This window comes from Argiope bruennichi, chromosome X2 (genome assembly GCF_947563725.1).
Source record: "Argiope bruennichi chromosome X2, qqArgBrue1.1, whole genome shotgun sequence".
NCBI classification, from domain to species: Eukaryota; Metazoa; Arthropoda; class Arachnida; order Araneae; family Araneidae; genus Argiope; species Argiope bruennichi.
In genome coordinates, this window is record NC_079163.1 from 79384800 (window position 1) to 79407625 (window position 22826).

General features: G+C 28.1%; 1 protein-coding gene across 4 annotated transcripts in view; it reads right to left on the reverse strand.

The window, feature by feature from the left end:
• LOC129961037 (tyrosine-protein phosphatase 69D-like) overlaps nt 1-22826 on the reverse strand; it is a 409760-nt gene that overhangs the window by 42743 nt on the left and 344191 nt on the right. For all 4 annotated transcript variants that reach the window (XM_056074833.1, XM_056074832.1, XM_056074830.1 and 1 more), the window contains exons 6-12: nt 20331-20400; nt 13235-13356; nt 9927-10152; nt 7386-7494; nt 1207-1353; nt 883-1096; nt 741-783 (exon numbers count right to left, since the gene is read on the reverse strand). In XM_056074833.1, coding sequence (XP_055930808.1) covers nt 741-783; nt 883-1096; nt 1207-1353; nt 7386-7494; nt 9927-10152; nt 13235-13356; nt 20331-20400 — 931 coding nt within the window. The remainder of the gene's footprint in view (nt 1-740; nt 784-882; nt 1097-1206; nt 1354-7385; nt 7495-9926; nt 10153-13234; nt 13357-20330; nt 20401-22826) is intronic.

Below are 22826 nucleotides of genomic sequence, written 5' to 3' on the forward strand. Positions count from 1 at the left end.
TTAACCAACCAATCAGCACAATGATACAATTATATGTTGTGTTTAGCAAATAATAGTGAAAATTTAATTTTTAATGGAATAATATAAGGAGCATAAATAAAAGATAATATTCTTAGATCAAATAAAATGTAAAGAGAATTAAGGGATTATAATGGAATTTTTAGATGCAACATTCAGATTTCAAGCAAATTATGATTTTTGAAACTATATAAATATGGCATTTAATTCCAAATGTATGCTTTAAGTTTCTTATAATAATAAACAACAAATTTAAATTACTTTTCTACAGAAAAATTCCAGTTAAAAAGCATACAGAGAAGTTTTCGCCATGTTCTGTATAATTTTATAATGAAAATTAAATTTTAATCAAGATTTGGTAAAAAATAGTAAGTGAAAAGAAAAGAAAGAAAGAAATATCCTATTTACTGAAAGGAGAACAATACTTCAGAATTTTGAATGATTTGCAACATTTTAAAAAGAGTCTACATTCAGTTTGGGTATAAGTGGAAAAGTGGAAAAGAAATTTCTTATTTAATATTTACGTTTCATATATATTCAAAGAAAATGAAAAATTTTAGTTTCAGAATTTCAAATAAAATGTAGAAATTACTTATAATATACATCATTCTAAAGTTTAAATTTTAGATTAAAGAAAATTTTCAGTTATTTACATAATTTAATCTGAAAGAGAATATTCATTTTAAAGGAAATATAAAGAATATATATCAATTTTTACTCACCTGTTAAAATTGGAGAAAAATAAGGGCTTGTTTTCGTTAATATCTGAAAAAGTTAGCTAATTAGAAAAATAGCTCAAAAGTAAAGAAATATAAATATTTCTGAATAAAATATTTTGAATTATACTTCTTTCTAATCACTCACTGTATCATTAGGTCCTTGTACTTTAATTAACACATAACCTGTGTAATTGGTGCTTGGAGCTAAAATACCATCTTGTACCATTTCTATTTCCTGCATATCATTATTGGCATATGAATCTTGAATAATATGCCTTTTCCTATCAGATGTTGATGGATTAATATCACAATTACGCTGATGATTATCGCCAATGACAACTTCGCTTACAAAATCATCACTACAATAAAAAAAAAAAACAATAGGATTAAAATTATTTATATAAAAAAGGTAATGGAGGTAAAATAAGAATTTATTTTCAAACTTACAGAATAAGAAAAGAAAATATACCTTGTAAATGCTTCAGCTATGTAAGCTCCATGTCCCTCAACCTTGTGGACTTTTTCATGTGTAGATAGTTGGAGAGTTTGAGGATTTTCAGGCAATTTACTTAAATTTTGACCTTTTGGCAATTTTATTATAACTACTTTATAGCACCTAAAATCAAAATGCCCAAAAATTTTAATCTACATGCATTCACAATGTATGTAAGAATAAAAATATTACCAACAATCAAACTACTATAAAATTAAGTTTGGTAACAAAAGAAAATTCAGAAAATGTAGATATCTATTTTATTTTATTTTATTTAAAAACTGCATGGTTGGTTGAGTTTGGTTTAATGGCAAAAAAGCCAGTTTTAGGTATGCTGTATTATATTATATATATATGGGAGTATTTGCTAGTACCTCTTAAAATATTTAAAAATTATTTCACAAATATTGTAAACCGGTTATATTTATGCACCTAAGTTTTCTTTGTAATATCTGGAATAATGACAAATTTTATAATTCACACAAAAATAACATAAAATTAATTTTTGAAACTTAGTGTATGAATCAGCTAAGAAAAGGGAAAGCAAAGAGGCTACAGATCCTTCTAGCTCTGCACTGTGAAAATATTGAAGTGTTATAACAAAAATTGCATTACAGCATGGAAGTCTGTTATATTTGTTCATGAAGTTGAAATTAATTATTTCAGTTCCTGAAATACAATGATATAAGAGTACATATAAAAAGGAAAAAAAAAAGTTAAGGAAAAAAGAAAATAAAAAGTTACATCTACATAACACTAAATATTCCAAAACTATTAAGGCATTTTATACAAATAGTAATGGATTAGAGTTCAATATAAGTTAAAATAATTTTTAAAAAATGGAAAATTGCATGATATTACTAAACATATTACTAATTAATTAACATATTACTAAAAATATTGAGACCATAAATGCTTAAAAATGTATAATGATCTAATACAGATATCCAAGTATATTATATATATATATATATATATATATATATATATATATATATATATATATATATGCAAATAAAGCAATTTTTATGAATCAAAGTTGTAATTAATTGTTGGGAAGAATGGATAACATTAGATATAGGCAGATATAAGTAACACATATGGTAAAGTTTTGTAAAGATTGCAAAAGCATTATGGTACAATATTTTTTTCGCAGTATTATCCATAATGTATGTAATAATACAGTACTGAAACTCTAAAAAAATGAAAACTATTTGTTAGAATATAGGGGAAAAAATTCTGCTGAATACTAGCAGCATCAATAGAATTCATTTACCTTATCAATCCTCTTGTCAAACAGCTTAGAGACTAACGAACACGCAACCTTATGAATGCATCTACGCACTAGCTTTACCTGACGTTGCACATTGAGCGAAGACGAATTCCAAAACAAATATTAAAAGCATGATTCCTGCTGCCATCTATTGATGGCAGAAGTAATTTCACTTTTATTTATATGAATTCGAGATTTCTTTATGATAATTAATTTATTTTTTATAATTAATTTATGATAATTAATTTTATTTTCGAAAATTTTATTCTTTTTCCTTAGTAATTAAATAATATTCCTTTTTCATTGTTCCTTAGTTTAGTATGGATTTATACTTTGCATAGTTTTTGAATATAACAGTAATTTTTATATTATACTTAACATTATAGTTGATTTGAAAGTATTTGTGAAATATTATACAATATTGTCAATATTCTATACCATATCAAAAATGTGGTATAATATGTAACAACATATTCAGGGGGCTAAAATTTCAAAGTTGTTATGAATGTAAAATTTTACATAATAGCATTAATTTTAACAGTCAAATGAGTTACAAATCAAAATTTCCTCGATGAAATCTGGTCTGCTAGTAACTTAAAGAAAAATTCTTAGTGTGAAATAAGAGAATACACATTTTAAAAAACGTAGAATTTAAAATATTTCTTTCAATTTACTGTACAAAATTCTTAAATCTCAGCAGTCTGACTCAACATTCTGAAGTATGCCTCGTTTTCACATTCTTATTAGATAATGATTGTTATAAAGGCCGTATAATAGCAACAGCTTTCACATTAATTAATTTTTAGTAATTACAGCTACTATATTTTTGAGCTTCCTAAGTTCTAAATGAATCCATACACTCATTTATGTATAATTATGTACCATATTACTTTTCGGTCTGAAAAGGTTACTGAAAATAGTATTAGGAATTCTAATACTCTCAAACTTAAAGAAGAGCTATTCTTATTGATGTTTTTTTTTTTTTAATAACAAGGCAGGGCAAGCAAATTCCTGCGTTCTAATTATTTTTTAAAAAAATATTTGAATTTTCAAAAATATTGTAAATGTATCCTTTTAGAAATATTCTATCATGTTATACAAAATTTTTAATGCAGTATTTAACAGTAATTAGAATATTGTGTCAATATTATGCGATATTTTTTTGTGTAAAATATAAACACTCCGAAATCTCCATGGCAAAATTTTATGCAGTTTGAATTTGCAATTCCTTGCAAAGAACTTTCAGTCAGGAGTAATTTTTGCATTGTGACATCATTTGATAATTAAAGCAATTACATATGAAAACAATAAAATGAATTCCTTCCAACTGATTCATTCTAAAAACAAAGTAACAGATACAAAAGCATATTAAAAATACTAATGAATGATACTGAAGCTTAATGAGAAAATGTAATATAAGATTAATTAGATCAAAGAAATAATCATCTACTTAACAGTATTCTACAAGGCATCTAACTGCATAGGAAAGTAAAATATAAATAACTCTTTAATTGCATATGACTTGCTATGTGTAAAAAAATGTGATCAATATATTTTTCGCACGATAAATTTAAGTTCACCGTTCCACTTTAGAAACCTAAGGAACTGTCTTACATAAATAAAAAATAAATAAATAAATGAAATAAACATTGTCTTACTGCATAACATAGCATATCTGCACGTGTAGTTAGGTGATGCCAATTATATGATTGTGGCATCATGAGAATTGATTATATTTATGACTTTTATATGAAATCTTGAAGCAAATTGTTCTTGCACCAAACTGCTCATATTCCTCATCAATAAAATCAAATAAAAATATCCTTTGAATTGGAGGGCAAATTAAGAAAACGTGATCTCAAGATCACAAATCAAACAAAACTTTAGACAAAATTTTTGTTCGATGTAATATTAGATATAAGGACTACTGTTTTTACTACAATTTAATAAAATTGTTTTGATATGTCAATGTTAGCAGAGACTTTTAGATGTAACAACCCCTACACTATGTGGGAAAAAAATATAAGAAGAGTCATAGTTTGTAAATTATGCTTTGTATTGTGATCATATTGATATAAATTCCTTTTGACGTTGTTTATCAATTTTTATTTTATTTTAAATGAGTACATTTTATCAACTATTAAAAATTAACAAAAAACAGTACTTAAACGACTTTTGTGTGTTTGAAAAAAGTAGGACACATGCTAAATAATGGTAAAATAATTTTTGGGGAGATATTGCAAACCTTAAAAGTGGGTGTTTCATTCTTTTTAATTGTTTTTGTAAGAAAAACATTCTCTTTTATCGAAAGGCATCGGTTTCAAAGTTAATCGGTTCAAGTTAATTTCAAAAAGGACAAATTGTCGCCTAAACAGTGATAGCAAAAATTGAGAGAGAAATTACAGCCAATAACATCTGTAAGTCCAAGTACTGTTTTGAACTTCATAAGAAATCCTAGTAGTGAAATGATAAAAAAGACTAACAGTCCTGAGAAACATACAACACTATCAAAGAAAATTCTTTCGGGAAATAAAAAACGGATGAAAATATTGCCAAAGCTCAAAATAATATTAGCATCACACATATTTTAAGACAAATTGTCTACAACTACATAAATAGCTTCAAAAGGACGTATTCAGATAAAAGAAGTACCAGCCTAATTAGACTGCAAGGTCCATTGAGTACCGACTGAAGTAGAATAAAAACCAAACGTTTTGATGTTCAGAATGAACATCCATTATATCTTCTGATGAAAAAAAAAAAAAAGAGTAATATAAATGGCCCAGATAACTACCAATACTGGCAGTGTCTCGGTAACAAAGAAAAGATTTATTCTATCCAACATATGGGAGAAAGGAGTTTTATTATTTGGTTGGCAGTCGGGAACGTAGGAACAACAAATCTAGCATTCCTGAGTGGCATGCAGAAACAAACAGACTATATCCAAGTTTTGAATTAATTTCTCCTTTCCTTTGCCTTTGTGACTGGATTTTTCAATATAAAGGAGCATCAAACCATACAGCTAATGGCGTTAAAAATTCGTTAGCAGCAAATAATGTTCAGGCTAAAAGGCCCTTCCTGTTAAAAGACCGAAACTTAACATTGTAGAGAATAAATGGGAAAGGGTTGTTCGTTGCGTATAAGGGGAAGGCAAGCAATTTGAATTTGTAGATGAGCTTCGAAGAACTTTGAATGATGGATAAGGAAATTTGCCAAACCGATTCAATGCCAAATCGAATCTTTGATATAATCAAAGCCAATGGTGGAAGAATTCTCTATTAATAAGTTTTTTATTTGCACTATTTAAAAGTGTTCCACTTTTTTCACAATAAAAAGTCAAGATTGATTTTTTTTAATTGTAATTAACTTGTAATAGGTTTTGTTTCAAGTTTCAGACATAGTCATTTGTCTGTGATAGACCTTAAAAGTGTCATTAAATTAATCCTAAAAAAATTCTTTGTTCTTCGGTTATCTAAAATAACCCTTTTACTATTTTTCATGCAGTATACATGTTGAATTCTACAGCCTTATGAAAAGTAAAGAAATAGGAAAAGAAAGTATAAAGATAATGCTGTGATAAAAAAAACAATAAGGAAAGTCTCAGAGAAAGAGGCAATTATTATAACATTCAACATCTTACAATATTGTACGATGTTGTGAATATTGAACAATATTTTAAAATTACAGCATAATGTCTTTGTAACTGTTAGGGTATATAATAAAATAAATTGCAAGAACTAGAGAACTTGATAGAAGAATTCAGAATTACCAACACATTAAAAACGAATTAAAGAACTCCTAAAGTGATATGTCTGGAAATGAACTTCTAAAGTGATATGTATATTGGGTAATTTACATAGAAATATGAAAATCACAGAGTGAAAATGATCGAATGTAACAGTTAAAGACAGCTTAAATGTTGTAAACAAAGGATCATTAAGGCTTAAATTAAAATTATAGTGGAGGAAAACAAAAGCAGCACTTTGTTTTAAATTCGCTATCATATACACATTTCTGAAATTTACAACTCACAAAAGTCTGTTAATTCATCTCTTCAATAGAAAAAAAAATATGTGAATGATTTGAAGAAGTAAAATATCTATAAAGCGTAATAATTTTATTAAATGAAGAAAACAAAATCGAGATTAAAATGTTAATAGAAGAAAATTCTAAACCCTGGAGAAATTTCGTTTAAGAAATTCATCCACAGTAAATAACTCCTAAATAATCTATTTTCCAGAACACATGTGTAAGAAATATCAAATGTAATTCATTTGGATAACTAGCAAAGAGAAGAAATTAAGAAGATAAAGGTCAAAGAATGATCACAATGTTAGTCGAGTTTTCGCAAAAATGACAATGACTATATCTAAGAAATCACAATATCAAAGACATAAAACATTCAGGGCACGATTCTACTAGTCATTATGAGTTTCAAATAGCCCTCCTTCCAAATAAGATGATATTGACCATCTTTATTGTGTAAATATCTGTAGCGACTGATCGTTTACAAGAAACCTGAGGATAAATAACATTGAGGCTTAAAACAAAATTGAACCTTATACTCCCTAAACATGATATGACAGCATACTGACTATATAAATAATTCTGTAGTAAAGTTTTTAACAAACTTTATAACTGCATTGACTTCACATTAACTGCTATTTTAAATAAAAGGAGAAGAAAAAACCATTCCTGTTATATTCTTGAAAAATCAATACAAACAAGTGTCAGTAAATGGTGAATCTCTTTTATATTTGCGTATGTGTAGTGTAGTGTAGTAGCAGTTAGAATATTAATAAAACATATAAATATATTGATTGTAATTTTAAAATAATACTTAAGCCAGGTATAAAAGTAGTGAATAAAAACAAATACTTACAGTATGGACCCATTTCTTTCTGAAACTCTTTGCAGTTTGAGTTCAAGTTGTCTGCAATTGCTAGAATTATTTTTCCTCTGCATAGAAAACTGAGGCAATACAGATGGAACTAAAATATAAAAATAAAAACATTTGACTCTAAATACTTCAACAAATGGGAGAAAAATTACTATTTCAGCTATAAAACTGCCTTAAGTAATAAATAAACCATAAAATGTGAATTTCTGTCTCTATAAAAAATTCAAAAAGAAAGAAAGTTACTGTTCATTAAGGTAATATGTGACTAAAATTGCTTATTGTGTTCATATACACAGTGGAGAAACGGAGAAAGAAGAAAGAAAAATTTAAATTTCAGTTACTTAAAAAGAAAAAAATGATGTAAAATACACTTAATACGAAAGCAGTGATATCACTGTAAAATATTATTCAAAATAATTAATGCTATTAATTTGTTTTCTCTCCGTCATTATAAACTATAAAGAATTTAAACTTTCGTAACTTACATGTTTTTTGTAATTTTATTATTTATTTAAAGAATTGATAACATTTATTTTTATTATTTATTATTTTATTATTTTTTATTATTTATTAAGGGAATTGATAACTTTTCGAATTTATTAGTGTAATTTCGAGAATGCATATATCTGTAATTATAGAAATAAAAATTTCATGAAATTTCGAAATACAAAAAATTATTCTTGTGCCCATCTTTCTTGCTTTGATTTTATTTTTATACTTTTAAAAAAGCAGACAATTTATGTAAATAATTGGATTTAAAAAATTAAGATTTCATAATTTTAAAAAAAAATGTTCAACATTAGAAAAACAAGCACGAGCAAGACATAAACACTTTCATTAACAAAAAAATGACGTTCAATAACTAGAAATGTCTAAATAATCATCTCTAAAGAAAACAAAGTAATAAACTATTATGAAGTAAAGGTAGAAAAAAGTATGTGATGCAATATCAGAAAAAACATGTGTGAAAAATTACAATTGTTATCTTTATAATTTTCTCGTTTGATTCTGGCGCAAAAACCTCCTTAATACTATACAGATTTAATACCATATGCTTACAACCATTATGGAATACTATTTTACAAACAACTGGAAAGCTGGAATCAACATGCAATAACATTATAAATTTTAGATTCCATTCGAATTCGAATTTTGAGTTGGGAATGGTATCAAGCAGACTAAATTATGAATAATGCTTTTTAATAACTTAAAAAATACACAGGAAGAAAAATATACAGTTTTTGTAATTTATAAATATTTCTAAAGTGGGTAATTAAAAAAAAATAATACCAGAAATTATTTCATTCTCATAGTTTTGGTTTGTAGTCAAAGTTTGTTAAAGATTTCTATCTTCAACTATTATTAATTAAAAATACTTGAAAATAAATACTGACACAGACACAGCAATGTAAAACAATATTTACAGCATTTTATCGTAATACAAATGATTTTTTTTCTTAGAACTTGATCAAGATGAAACAATTACTATGTAACACAACGAAAAAACTAAACCGTAAATAAAAACTTACAGAAGTTTTTTTCTTTTTAAAGTTCATTGTTCACAAAAATTTCTACAAAATAACAGGATAATTGTGCACAGTTTCAAACAGAAAAATGTATCTTGATAGATAGCATTTCCTAATATTACCTCATGAACATCACAAACATGCACTCAAATAAGATATCCTAAATGGATTTTAATGTGAATAAATTAATTATTCTAAACAAGATTCCGGATCTTTCCTACTCGCGTTGGCATCCACATTAAAAAAAAAAAAAAAAAAAAAAAAAAAAAAAAAGGAAGTCAACAACGAAAGTAAGAAGAAAAGCACAACCTAACATTGAATTATACTAGATATGAGCATACCATGGATTCAATGGAAACAATCGAGCTGACAAGCTTGTCAAACTGGCAAAAACGAAATGGATATCATATTCACATATATTAAATTTCAAGATAAGAACGAAACAAAAACGAAAATTCAAAACTAATGTCAAACTAATTTGTTTTCGTGGGCGGAAAGAGGGGGAAATGGCCTGCTGATTGTGGCGGGCGGATTCGAGCAGGTTGCGGTATTGCTTCTATTGTAAATTGGATTTTGCAGATATAAATCTCAATAATAAACTTAAAGAAGATTTTTAAAAAAATGACAGTGTAAGAAAGTATTTGGATTTCTTGATTAAGTTCCTGCTATTCAAAAAATCTCTTGGAGAGAAAAATAACCCTAGTATTTTAAAAGTTATCTCACAGGAAGGAAATTACTAATACAAATGAAATTAGGATATGTTCTGTCAAACAGATGCCAGAAAAGTTGCTGTTTTATAATAATATTTTAAGTAGGGTATTCGAAAACTACTTATTCTTATCCAATTTAGTTCAGTAAGAATTTTGTCCATTAATGCATTAAAAAAACCCAAGTAAAATCTGAAAACAGTATTACAAAAAGTGTTTCATACTATAAAAATTTTAGAATTTAAATAATATACATACATTTAACTAATATATTATTGAAAGAAGCTTACCATTTGAGGGTGAGCGGCATCTGGTATTTACAGTAATATTTGTCATAGGACCACATCCACTGCGGTTAATGGTACACATTGTTACATTGAATTCAGTATTAGGCATGACATCAGTCCTATATTCTAGTTTATGGGCTTTAACGTCAATAATTTCAATTTTTGAAGTTTTTTCTTCAACTGTTTGACCATTGTCATTTCGATATTGTGCCTTGGTGAGTACTGTTACCTAAAATAAAAATAATAATAATAAACAACCAGTTCTATATGCATTTATAGACATCGAAATTACACATATATTATCGGCACCTCATAACGTAATTGAGTTATAAACATCTTTTTCTAAAAATTTGATAACGTATATTGAAGATATTTAAAGGCATGCCATCACATCTCAATAAAAAAAGCAAGATAAGAGATGATGATATCTATAAAGTATCAACTAAATTCCCTTATTTACTGCCTAACTTTTAATGCCGATAGTTACATTAATTAAAAATAATGTCTAAATATAATCAAATGGCTATGCACAATTTGTGGAGATTACTCATTTTACCTCATAAAAGCAGAATCAAGAGTTAGTATACCAATCTAGAAGCCTGTACCAAATGAGGGAAAAAATGGTCAGTTACAGAGTTGTAGAGCATATCGATTAAGAATGGAAAGACACTTTGCCCAAATGAATAATGGAACTCGTGTAATGCTTGTTTGTTAACTCACGCTTTTGAGCAATGCAATATTTCGAAACATGCATCACATACCTTAAGCACGTTTACAGTCAGTGCTCAATCTGCTCTTCATGAAAAAAATACACATTTTGATTTTACGTAGAGTCATGGCTGTGCATTTTCCCGCGTGTTAGAGAATAGGCATACAAGTACATAAGCCTTGCAACATTGTCAGAGATCTCGTATACTTGCATTAAGAAGTAATACCATAAGAAGAAAGTCCAATGGGAAGATAATTGGTAGGTACTACGATATCTGATATAATACTTATCCTGAAATTTGCAAATGCGATTTTATCTATAGCGTGATAATTAGCACAACACAGAAAGAACGGTACATTAGATTTATTTCATTTTTTATTTAATTTAGACTATTTAATTTTTATTTCTGAAACGTTAAATTACTCAGCAGTGTTGGAAAAGCTCCCAAATTCTTAAGTGGGTTGCTGGTCGCAGATTTTCCAGCAATACATTATCAAAAATGACGGTATATTAGAGTTGTTTCAACGCTAACTGGAGATCATTCCTGTTAGATTTCTTCCTATGGGGTTGGTTAATTTAAGGAAAAGTATATGATGACTTGTAGACAACATTACGGGATCTTAGAAGTATAATTAATTAACGTTTGAGGCATCAGAAAATTGTAAAAGTGCAATTCAATCTAGAGCCCGGGTGTAGTTGAAAAAAGACCAGAATGAACCCGACCGTAATATGTCCGGTGAAAACTAATTGCTCTTTTTTAACTCGTTTCGTGGAGTAAAAACGATGAAAAATCGCGCACAAACAAAAGAGCATAATAAGCCTTATTTTTTTCCGTATTCATATGTCCAGATTCAATTCGACATATTCATAGAAAGGGTTTACACATATGTACAATGTATCCTTTCGTACTAAATCATTGCATCTAAAAAACGTTGACAATTTTCCTGTGCCCAGTTTGATACGTTATTGTAGACTGACAGGTTAACTTATAGCTTTGTCAGAAGAAGCTCTAATAATAATTTCACAGAGTAAAACTTAGCCATTAATTCTTAATTCCATATTTATATATTACGATTTTTACTTATATTTGTCACTATTTAATATCTAAGCTAATGATGAAAGATTTCAGTGGACATCCTGATAGTAATATCAATCAAATCTTCTAAAACGTATTTAATTATAAACTATCATCATTATTGGATGCATAGAATTCGCTTTGTTATTGAATTTTCTTTCTGACAGAATGAAAATATTGAAGGAAGGTTTTAAAACTCTTAGTTAATTTCAAAACATTTCACAACTTATAAAATCATTCAAAACCTTTTTTTTCAAAGATTTTGCTTTAAATTCTAACTTAATGCATGAAAACAAACGATTATTATGGAAGAAGCCTAAAATAGTTGTGAGAAATGAAGGCATTAAAAATTTCAAAGCAGAGTTTTATTGATAAGTTATTAATCAAACTCATCAAAAATTATAATGTTATCTAACACTTACCATTAGAAATATTTCAAGGCCAAAAGAAAAAAATAACTACATAATAATTTCATTTAAATTATCATGAAAATACAGAGGTTAAACTTTCGTCATCAGATTAAACTAATTTTTCAGATAAATAACTCAGCTAAAAAGCAATATTATACAAATGGTGGCGTACTGATACATTAAATAGATTAATAACTGCGAGGAAAGCTTATTCGCATTATTTGAATACCAGAAAGTAACGACGCTACTAAAACTTGATCACCTAAGGAACATTAATGATTGAAAAATGTATTACAATTTTTCCACTAGGAAATAAAGATTAATTCAAACTAATGATTTCTATCTTTTATAAAAGCAAATACAAAGAAAGAAAATTGGAACAAAAGTTTAAAAGAAATGATCTTCGAATTCCAAGCATAATGAAAGTCTTTATCCTCAAATTTCAAAAACTGCAATCTCTATTGCTTTAAAATTTATAGCCAACAAGATAACTTACAAAAACTTAGTGAAAAACGAATAAAGTTTATTATTACTAAGGCTGATGGATTACTTAACTAGATTAACTTCAGATTTGTTTAAGCCTGAGAAGTGACCTGGAAGCGAACTTCGTGCTTTGAATTCTAATAAATTAATAAGAAAAAGATCAGAAAATGACAATATGCAGTCTCCCTGCTCCAATAACATATCGGCTTTCGCTTTCATAGTTTGTAATGAGAAAATCGAGACTCGAATTATCATCCTTTAATTTTGAATACAAGATTTAGAATACATTCGAAGTTGAGAGGTCGTTTTAATTAGAAGGGATTATTTATAAAATGCAATTATAGCATTTCTATAAATATAATTACAGCATTTCTGTAAATGAATTATGTAAAGAAATAAATGGTATTAAAGAAATTGAATATAATTAGAATTACTTCCGGTGGAATGCACACCATACGTACACTCTGCTTTTTTGCGTGCAATCAAATATCTCCTTTTTAATGAATATTAGTGGTATATTATATTTATACAAAAGCTACTTTGCAACAGGAGTACAAACACATTTAATTCTGATTTTTATATTTATTTACTTACTTCAGATTACACAATGGATTTTTTTTTTGTTTACACTTACATTATAACTCAAAACAGTGCCTCTAGCATTAATGGGTGGATCCCAAGTCACAGTAATTGAGTCAGCATCGCGGTCATAATCATGGTCGCAAGTTAGCAAGACATTCCTTGGAGGATCAGGAACTGCAGAAAAAGAAAAATACATAACAGAAAAGGAAAAAAAATTTCATGTCTCTTAAAATTTTTTTAAGCATTCGTATTTTGTCTAAGTATTTCTTAATTAGATTCACTCTCCCGTAAACTTTTACGATTTTTTAAATCTTCAATTTTAAATTTTTTAAATCGCAATTAGATTATATATATATATATATATATATATATATATATATATATATATATATATATATATATATATATATATAACAGTAAATTAAAATCATAAAATAATAAAAATAAAAAGTCAGTCCCACTGTATTCGGTGCCTCCCCTCCCCACGATATATATTATATATTGATACGCATGCATATATATGCCCCTACGCACTTTGCGCCCTGCACATAACTGGAGCTGACCTGGAAAAGATATGAAAAACATAAAAGATACAACAAATGATGAAATAAATCCTGAATCATTGATGCAACAGTCTTATTGTATATTAATGAAATATCCTTCTGTGTTTACATATTTTAATATTTTATATTATATATATAATTATTATCATTAAGGCACTGTTTACTGAATAATATGTGTACAGTAAATCCAACTTAAGCTTTTTTTGCACTGACATCAAGGCACAAATAAACACAGTATTGTGTATTTTATCTCCTATGAATAATTTTAAATAAATAACAAAAATCATTCAAGGCAAGCATATGGCAAAATTTAAGACATCCAGAAAATTACGCCATCATTCCTAAACAGAATGATCTTTCGTCTTGCAAGAAGCATTTATGGATATAATGGATGAAATTATTACAAACTTTTAATCAAACTTCTTTGCCCCAAAAGTATAAACTGCCCTTTCATTGATCACCTCTGATACCACATTTTTCAACATCACAAAAATATAAAATGTTAAAGTTCAATTTGAAAAAAAAAAAAAAAGGTAGTTTACCACTGAAGTTCGCATGCAACGAAAATGTTATATTCTAGAAAGGACATGAAACCCTTGTGTTTTAGCGTTTCGAATTCAAGAAGTATTTATAGCCCATTTTCAAGCAACATTTTGAGTTGTTTAAGATGTAGTTCAAACTCATTCTTTCTTGCTATGCAAAGCATTAGGGTTTTATTATTAATGATGTGTTGGAAATAAAAATCAATGTTAAAAATCGTTTAAGTAATATCAGCGTTGCAAAGCTTCAGCACTACCAGAGAAACAGAATCTTCAAATTCATAGAAAATATCAATACGAAAAGTAATTTTAAATATTCAGTATGTGAAAGAAATATAATCGAGCATATCAAAATGAGTTAGAAGCCTTAAACAGATTACAGCTAAGGCTACTAATAAATTAGCACTTTTAGTTTAAATTTCATTTAAAGAGTAATTAATAAGAAATAAAATGATCTTTATTTAATTTTATATTGCCAGTTGCATAGCTATAAACCTTATGAAAATATTAAGACAAGAATATATGTTTATCTTTTATTAAAAGATCGATTTAACCCTTTGACTAAGAATTTTTTTAAATCGTTTTCTCTACAATTACGTAGAAAATATATAGATGAAAGATAATAGCTCCTGTAATAGAAAATATGTTCGATTTTTTTCAAATATTTATAAGGCTCTGCGACTAGGACATGATGATCAAATCAAACATCGTCACCCCCCCCAAAAAAAACTCTTTTTACTCAGAATTATTTAAACTAATTTTAAAAGATTAGTGGGATGTATATGTCCCGTTAGTAGTCAAAGGATTAAATGGTTTATAAAACCAATAACAAAATGGCATTTAAATACAGATGATTCGAAACTTATTTTTGACAGTGCCGTAAATTATTAGAAATATATAGTTTTATTTCCACCCGATATATAAAATATCTCATCTAGTAATGAAAGTGACAAAAACGTTGAAATAATGATGCTATAGTTAATAATTACGATGCTGATGAATATTTTTAGATTTGTGACATTTAAGACACAGCGTATTAAAACGATTCCGCTCCACGGTGTATCAATACGATTCCGTTCATTTTTAATAGATGGCGCTAGTAGTACTGTTTACCTGGAATTGAAGCGGGGAAGTATTCGAAAGGTTTGACAAAAATCTTCAAAAATCAGGGTGGGTCACTAGATAATATTTTTTTTTTAAATCTTTTTTTTAGATAGAATAATGTCACGATTTGTGCTAAACAAACAGCATTTGCGGGAAATAATGTTACAATATTTCGCTGCAAAGAAAACTGTTTCAAGGATACATCGGTTGCTTTTGTTATATTCATTAGAGCATATCTAAGAAGAATATGCTCTAATGAATATAACTTGCAAAAAGTGGTTTTGGAAATTAAAAAATGATACTTTCAATGCATATGACGAAGGGCATGAAAAAGAGCAAGAGTTTATTATGAACTGTTGCAACTCAATTAAACCATCGATAATGAACGGTACAAATAATACTTAATCAATTTGAAGAAGGAGAAACGTACAGAATATGGCAAAAAATACGACAAGATTGTTTTCCAATATGCCAATGCACATTGATATGTTGCCAGACCAGTGAAAGAAACTTTAGAGTTACTTTGTTGGAATATATCGCCTCACCAGTTATATACAAGAATATATTCACCAGATGTTACTCCATCAGACTATTATTTGTTTCTTTCCATGCAGATTGCCCTATTCAAAGAAAATTTCTGTTCCCACAAAGATATAAAAAATTGGCATGATAACTCAACTGCTTCTAAACAGCCAAACTTTTTTCTTTAAGGAATTCGTTTATTGCCCAAAAGATGGGAAAATGTTGTGGTTTCAGAGGGTAAATATTTTGAATAAATCGACCGTTAATTTTTACGATAAACAAGCCTTTTTTTTAACTTAAAAAGGGAGAAGTCATATGTATGTACCCAATATATAACATGCCATTTCAGCTCATAAACATGCAAAACATTAAAAGCAGTTAGTTACTAGAATGTTGTCATTTCACATTTGACTGAGATGAGATATAGTATATGCTAAGAAATTTTATATGCCTATTATTAGGTCAAACTCAAAAGCAACTGTGATATCATTTTTTTTAATAATAAAGGCTTAAATTTAATTTATGTGAGTATACTTGTTCGTGAATATGTTTTTATGATATTCTTACTCTTATTTTGACCTAATAATTATATGTTATATAAATCTAAGAGTTCAAATATTAATAGGAAAGTGAAAAAGTACAATTTCTTTTAATTATAAAAGACAGCGGATTCAAAAAAAAACTTTAAAAAAAATCGGAAGAGACACTTTTTAGTTAAACTTTTCAAAAGGAACTGGTCCCCGTATGTATAAAAAAATCTTCAAGATTAAACCCTTTACAAAAACAACCTTAAAACAGCACAAGAATTATCTTTCAACGCGCATATTTCACTTACTTGTCTTCTGGAAAGTAGAGAGAGATTTAAAACCGAGTTTTTTTTTTTTTTTTAGATCTACTAGCAGTGTTTTAATCCTCTACAGTCATTCAGTTAATTCTTTCACTTTGTACTAATTCTTGAAATAAAATCCAAACACATTTGCAGCCAGAATTGAGCACAACTGCAAGTTTGTTTGAGTACAACTGCAAGAAAATAATTGCCAATATTGTCAAAGGCCAACATTCATATAAAAAATCATTCCAACCCGTAAGTCATTGAGAACTATATTGAAATATATATATATATACTAGTATTTCCACTTGGAGAAGCCTTTCTTAAGCTTACTTTTGAATTTATTCTTTTGAGCAAAAGCAAAAGAATTTATGATTCAGATGAACTCATCAAAGTTTGAGGTTTGAGCATGCACTCATGCAAATACACACATTTGTTGATTTTATTTCGCAAAATGCATTTTATATATATATCATGATGTTTAGAATAACTAGATGTACTTATACAAAAGAAGAATTTGATTTCGCATCTGAGTAAGAGATGAAAGCAGTAATTAAAGAGTTTTTATTAAGAAACAAGTACATAAACACAAAACGAGCAACTCCAACCATGTCAAAGCATGCGGGGTAATTTAGAGATCAGATTGCTGCGACAGCATAGTCGGGCTTTGAGATGAACGTAAATTACTTTTCATTATGGTGCAAATCATACGCCAACTACCCACAAAGAGGTGTAATCCGACATCAGTGTGGAGACAGTTCATCCCACGCCATTACTCTACCCATTGGGGAAGCGAGAACCTGCTTATTAATAAGAAAACTTCTCATTCTGATACCTGATGTGCAATAGGATAAACAAGTGCATAAGTCTATAATTAATATTTCATATTTATAAATAACTTGAAACCTGTGCCATAAAATATCCTTTGTTTACAGAAGATGCGAAAACATCAAATTTATTGTATAATTTCTTTATATTACCTCCATCTGGAAATAATAATAGAAAAAAATTTCTTCTTTAGTTCAACGCATCATCTTGTTTTGACTCATGTCAGCCATTTGGCACCTTATATTCCAGATTTCAAACTATTTATGATAGCCAGCACACGTGTTCCATGTTCCTTTCTTTTTTTCTTCTCAATGGAATGTACCTGTGATGAGAATTTCCCTCCAAAATGTGCACTAAACATTTCAGTAAGTCTCGTACATATATGAAATTTCTTCCTTGACTAAACATTTAACCGGGTTTTGTGCATTGCGATATTTTACTCCGATTTATGGGGAAGCAGGAGTGCGTATATATGTTATTTTTAATCATTTATCCTTTAAATAGATAAGTGTCCTGCTTGTATGTTAATGCTATGAAAGCGTACTAGATAAACGACCGAAACTTCAGAATTATGATTCTTTTCGCTGTTTTTAACAGTACAATATAGTTCTCAAAAATCCAAATTAATTTCCGCCTAAATTGTTTTTACGAAGGTATAATTGTAATCATTAGAAAGAATGAAAAATGATTATTTTTTATTTTCAAATTTTATTAAATGCTAATGATTATCAATAGCAATGGGCCAGCTCAATATATAAATCTATAATTAAGAATCAAAACTGAAAATTATGAAAAATTATATTGTTTTTGTTTATATTGTTTTATTGTTTTTGTTAGGTAAATAATTTTGCATCTTGTGTCCTCAGTGTTGGCCACGTGAATAGTTTTTAAGTCTCTTAATTTACTTGAAAATGTTATTTCTGCCTAATGTATTCACTCAAAAAAGCTCGCAACATTTCTCATTTTTAGAAATTTGAATATATTAGATATAAAACATACTTTTTATTTTAAAAGTTGTATTGTACAATTTTTGTACTCAAAGTAAAAGTTTCTCAATGAAAACTTTTTATTTAGCTATTGGTTTCGAATTAATTGTTCGAATTTGTAATCAGCATTCAATCCAACGTTCTTTATAGAACAAATATCCGAACTTGCCTTTCTTACTCAAAATCACAGTTTTTATCAAATTCTAAATAATGAAGGAAAAAAGAAACAAAATAGTGTATAAAAATATTGCGATTCTTCCAGAGAAGACGACGAAGAGAAGACAAAATAAATGACTGATTTCGAATAAAAAAAGTGACAGATTGCATTAATATCAATGTTCAGTAATAAATGGCACTCGTCTTATTTTTATTTTATACGTTAGCATACTTAAATATTTAAAAGCAAAGTGATTTTCTGTCTGAATTTTATGAATCGTGAAGTACTGTGGATAGTCATATGTTGTCATTCCATGCAACATATGTCAACGTCATATGTTGCATGGAATAGTTAAAATAAAAATAATTTTCTCAAAGTAAAGGAAAATACATACTGCTTTTAAATAAATGAATACTTGAAATCTTTCGAATATACTTTTATAAATATTTAGATATTTGAATTATGGACGTAAAATTAAAATTAGTGAATTCCAAATATTTGAATAGTTATTATTAAGATCGATTAAATTAACTAAAATTGCGTAACTGTTATAAAACACATTATAATTAAAAACGGAATAACAATTAATGAAAATGTGCAATTATCAATATTTTCTTAATATCTGATAAATAATAATATACGACAGTTTCAGTACTCCTGTCGTGACCTTCAACTTCTAATGGGTGGTGGGAAACGACCTTCATTTGAATAGAATGCATGCGCACACCAATGCAACCCCATGTTTACTTTAACCGGCGCCTGATATGCAAAAAGCGATAGGTACGAACTTTTGACGGCTCAGTTGGAGAACTACTGGATGTATGCTGTTGTACGATTAAAAACAGCATGTGCATGACCTAATTAATACGCTAGAATCGGAGCAAAAATTCACCGATGAGGATTATTACAAAACTAAAATAGCAGTCAAAGGATGAATTGTTAGACAAAACAGAAAATTCAGTTTCAATTTTTTTTTTTTTTGTCCTTATACTGTCCAGGAATGAATAAGGAGAATTTGTAGTCTTAGATCTCCCCTCCAACATTATGGAATTCAACAGTATAAACAAAGTATTGCACATATAAAAATTTATATCGACAGTTAATGTCATATATTTTATTCAGAGAATGTCAAAATTATCAATAAAATGTGCCGGGTCTCTTTTTAAATAACAACGTAATGAAGTAAAAAATTCAGAAAATACTCATTAATAATATCTCATATAAATTTTTAAGGAGGAAATTCTCTTTAGCTTCGTCTTCTTTTTTAACTGAAAAAAAACAAACCCTCCCTGATTTCCTGTTATTAATTATAGGAAATAAAGAACTCGTGAAATCATACTTTAAAATCTGATCTCGTATGAAAACCCAACTACGGATAAGAAAGAACATATTTGATTCTGAATGATACTTCGAATTTTTTGGATTAATCCTAATCCATTTTTCTTTTGTATTTAAAGTAATTTGTATCATTTGAAGAAAAAAGTTCTAGATTATAAATACGAAACTGCTAGATTTTTTTATTTGTTTATAAAATGATTCATAATATTTTCACCTCAGTTTTTCATCAAAACTTCATCTCAAATCAAGCTGTGATTCTGAGAAATTGTTTTGATTACTTACCGCCATCGGATGTCGTGCCTTCCAAAGGCTCGGACCAGTTTCCACAGCCTAAAGCATTACATGCTTGAACCTAAAATTAATGAGGAAATAACGCAATTTATTTATGTGTATATAAACTTGAAGAATATGATCAATATGCATTCAGATATTAAAACAAATCACAGAGTTCTTATTTCATTTGTTTAAATAAAAGTAAAAATACATATGTGTGTCAAATGCATTAGGTAATTAGAATATATTTGTAGTTTACAAACTCAAACACACTGAAACTTAATCATTCTGGACTGATTATTATTAATAAATATATATTTGTGTGTATATGTGTATATATACATTTTATATATGTGGGAAGCGCTGACAGATCCCGTATCCTGTATGGCGCCATGCTGGCCATGTTGCGTCACGTCATTAATCACGTAATGCTTTCCCGCCATTATTGGCAGACGAGAGTTGGGCAGTGAGACTGCAAGACGTGCAGCTCACGCTCATGTATCTTTTATGTTTTATGTAGTAATGTTTTGTCCTTTGTACTTTAATCTTAATAAATATATTTCACATATTAATGCTGGTTGTTGCCTTTTCCCACATATATACATATGTGATATATTTTGCATCATAATAATATTGAAAAATTTGCAATGTGTTTTGTCATAATTAATAATGTAGTAACTTTCAGTAACTATCAAATAGTGTAGATGGCTTTTTTTCTTTTTTTTTCGAATATTTCACAATTATCAGATGAATATGTCTTAGATAAAATACCCTGAAGTGAAATAATTTCATTGACAGTATATGGATAAAAAATTAGTTACCGAATCAAAATATTTAAGTATGATCACACATCGAAATCTACTCTACACATGAAGCAGATAATATGAAATGAACATTCAGTTAAAATTCATAACACTGACAAAAATCTTGCTAGACAAATATATATAATTCGGTGAGCAGATAACAAGTGGCAATAGCGAATTAATTTCGTAATTCTAAGCCATGATGAGAAGTGGACTACGCTAGGGTCAAAAATCATTTTTCCAGAATTCTGAACCACACTAATATGATGAAATAGGGGTTTCGACTAGATTTTATGATCACTAGTCATAAAATTGCATTGTGAATTTTCAGTTTAGTGGTGATTCGGATTATGATCTTCACGTCATGAAAGAGACCAGTAACATCAAGCTACTTTGGGAGGTCGGATAGTAATGAATCCAAAGATTCAATTTTGAGCAACAAGGCTCAGTAGTGCTTTGTGCCAGTTGTATACTCATATGGCCAGTCATATACTTGACGTACTAGATCATTATTGCTTGCACATCATACTCATTAAATCTGATACCAGCATACACACCTTCATTTTAATTTGTCGTGTATATATTATTTGTGATATCATTACCAACTTAAAGAGAATCATTTGATTGAACCTCAAAACAAAAACATCTAATATCAACAGCCTTAGGACAACTCTAAATTAACTATTCGTGTGATTAGTTCTATTATTTATCAATACACAAACTTAAATTGTACAAAAGCTAATAATAAAATCCCCTGACAAGAAGAGTCGTCTTTCTATTCCGAAAACCTTTTCCTTATTTTCATTATTTTGACAAATAAAGGAAATTACAATATTTTAAGACTTTTAATGAAAATATACACTAGATGAGTGATTTATTGATTAAACTTTAATTCATTCAAAAGATTGTTTTTTTTTTCAATAAATACTCTTATTTATTCTTTATTCACTTAATTGAAATATAGCTAGCTCACTTAAAAGCTTTAAAATACAAAAAATAAAAGTTCAAAGTGAAAGTTTATTACTCTTTTAAAGAAGTGTCAACCACCAGTTATGACTAACTTTTATTATAGAAAATAACTGCGTATTTTTAAAAAAAATCATTTCAGAATATTGAACCTTATATGAAACTGTCAAAGTTTAAATTCATATTTTACACTATTTTTCAAGGACAACTTATCCATATCTCAGCTTTGAATGAGAAGACGCAGAAAAAATTACAATTGAATCAGTCCACCTGCTGAGAAGCAGTTGCTGAACGACACGCCTAGTCTGCGAATTTATTTAAATAATGTAGCTTAGGAGTTTTCATATTCGTAGGGCGATCTTCTCCAAGTTTGTCAGAAAGGTTTTATTTTCCTCCTAGCAAGACCAGATATTAAAGTTCGCACTTGCATAAATTTCTGAAAAAATTAGTATTTTTAATCCAAATCACTTATGTTTTTCAAACAGCATTATAAAACCGATATTCATACATGTATACCATATATATTTTTCGAAATGAACAAAATATTTGTACATTAATTTTGGCATTGCAGTTTTCCACTTACTCATTTGTGGAATATGGTTGAATAGATTCTACGTAACTACCCATTAAAGCCAGAAGTGGAGATTAATTTTACTATTCTAATGAAGGTTTATAGTTGAAACATTTGGATACAAGCATTTTGTAGCATTTCTTTTATACATATAAAGTATTTATG